The sequence below is a fragment of the Nicotiana attenuata genome, unplaced genomic scaffold (assembly GCF_001879085.1).
Source record: "Nicotiana attenuata strain UT unplaced genomic scaffold, NIATTr2, whole genome shotgun sequence".
Classification (NCBI taxonomy): domain Eukaryota; kingdom Viridiplantae; phylum Streptophyta; class Magnoliopsida; order Solanales; family Solanaceae; genus Nicotiana; species Nicotiana attenuata.
This window is the reverse complement of record NW_017685497.1, coordinates 5,078-6,777: the sequence shown is the minus strand read 5'-3', so window position 1 is coordinate 6,777 and position 1,700 is coordinate 5,078. Positions and strand designations below refer to the sequence as shown.

The 1,700-nt window shown below is 40.5% G+C and overlaps 1 protein-coding gene across 1 annotated transcript; it reads right to left on the bottom strand.

Moving 5' to 3' along the window:
• Positions 1 to 146: 146 nt before the first annotated feature.
• On the bottom strand, positions 147 to 1,190 carry LOC109222155 (the record flags this gene model as incomplete). The annotated part of the gene is made up of 2 exons (XM_019386546.1): positions 435 to 1,190; positions 147 to 359 (listed from the first exon to the last, which is right to left on the bottom strand). Coding segments are annotated over exons 1-2 (969 nt in total), but the record flags the coding sequence as incomplete, so codon positions are not given.
• Between the last annotated feature and the right edge of the window lie 510 nt (positions 1,191 to 1,700).

The following is a 1,700-nucleotide window of genomic DNA, read 5'->3' as shown; positions in this document are numbered from 1 at the left end:
TTGAACTTGAACTGATTTTTGAGATGCTTTCCCTTTCTCCCAGGTGGACGCCTGACTGCTGAACTTGAACTGTATTCCCGTGCTCTCCCAGATGGGCTCCTGACTGCTGAACTTGAATTGTATTCCCGTGCTCTTCAGGTGGGCACCTGACTGCTGACTTGAATTGATTGACTTTTCTGAGTAGGCTGACTTGGCTGAGGGGCTGACAAAGGAATTTCCTCAACATTGGCTTCTTGCGGCACTGGTGCAGCAGAGGGAGATCTGGGCTGTTCATCATCAGCTTCATCAAGTAAAGTTCTCTTCCTCTTTGTCTGCTTTCCCTTCTTCTTTCCTCTAATGGGCTGCTTTCCTTTAGAATGCTATTAGTAAGATAGAAAGTTTTGGTTAGTTGTTGAAACAAAAAGAAGGATAGAAAAAGTTATGGTTTTGATTACCTTTGCACACCCTCTAGCATTGTGTCCAGGTTCACCACAGTTGTTACATGTCATTACCCTCCCTTTCCTTGACTGAGACCATTGTCCTTGCCTATTAAGTTCCTCATTTTTTTCTCTTGTTCTCTTAACCTTTGGTCTCCCACTCATCTCTACCAAAGGTGGTGGAGCCATGTACTGTGAAGGTTCAATTTTCCAGAACTTTTCTCCTCTTACTGGTTGTAACTTATGTGAGTAAATTTGGAGATAAGTCTCTTTGGTAAGGTACCAATGAATCTGACTTAGAGGGTCCACCTTCTTGTGCAATAATGCACATATTGCATGAGGACATGGAATGCCACAAAGATCCCATGCCCTACAGGTACATTTCTTCAATCTCAAATTCACAATGTGCCTGTCACTATTTTCAGTCACCTCATATCTATGGTCTGCACTGCCATTAACATGACACTTCAATGCAATCCTCATGAATTGGTTGTACAACTCCATGGTTTTAGGACTGTATTCATTTCCCCATGACATCACCTCAGCTTCATGTTCATTAATCATATTCATCACCTTGATTCTAATATCCTCAAGCATCTTAATGATTGGCTTGTGCCTTGCTTGCAAGATCCAAGCATTGAATGACTCAGTCAAGTTGTTGTCTACAGCTTGGTTCTTGCAAACAGTATCAAAGAATGCCCTACTCCAACATTTTGGTGGATACATCAACAAATCTTCCACAGCTTCCTTTCCATCATCATTTACTTCACCCATATTCTTTATCTGTTCTTTGAAGTCCTCTTATAAGTACTCTATGCAGCCTACCAAAGTAATTTTTTGAATTCACCAGAACCCCATCTCTTACACCAATTTGCTTCTATATGTCTTACACAAAATCTAAAGTGAGACTCTGGAAGAACAGTTTGGATTGAGTCAATCAACCCCTACAAAAAGCAGTAGATAACATCAGATAAAAGTAAACATAAATCAACAAAAAAACTGAAAATAACAGTACAAATAAACAGTACATACCTTCTGCATATCTGATATAAATGTGATCCCTTCACCCATTTTCAGGTCTAGTGAAGTCTGTAGGTGACCTAAGAACCACTTCCAAGTTAGTTTTGTTTCTTTGTCAACAATAGCCCAAGCCAATGGATAGAAATGATTGGCAGAATCTTGACCAACAGCCACCAACAGCTGACCTTTAGCCTTCCCTTTCAAAAATGTTCCATCCAATCCAATGAAAGGCCTCAAACCACTCTTAAACCCAGACTTCATTGC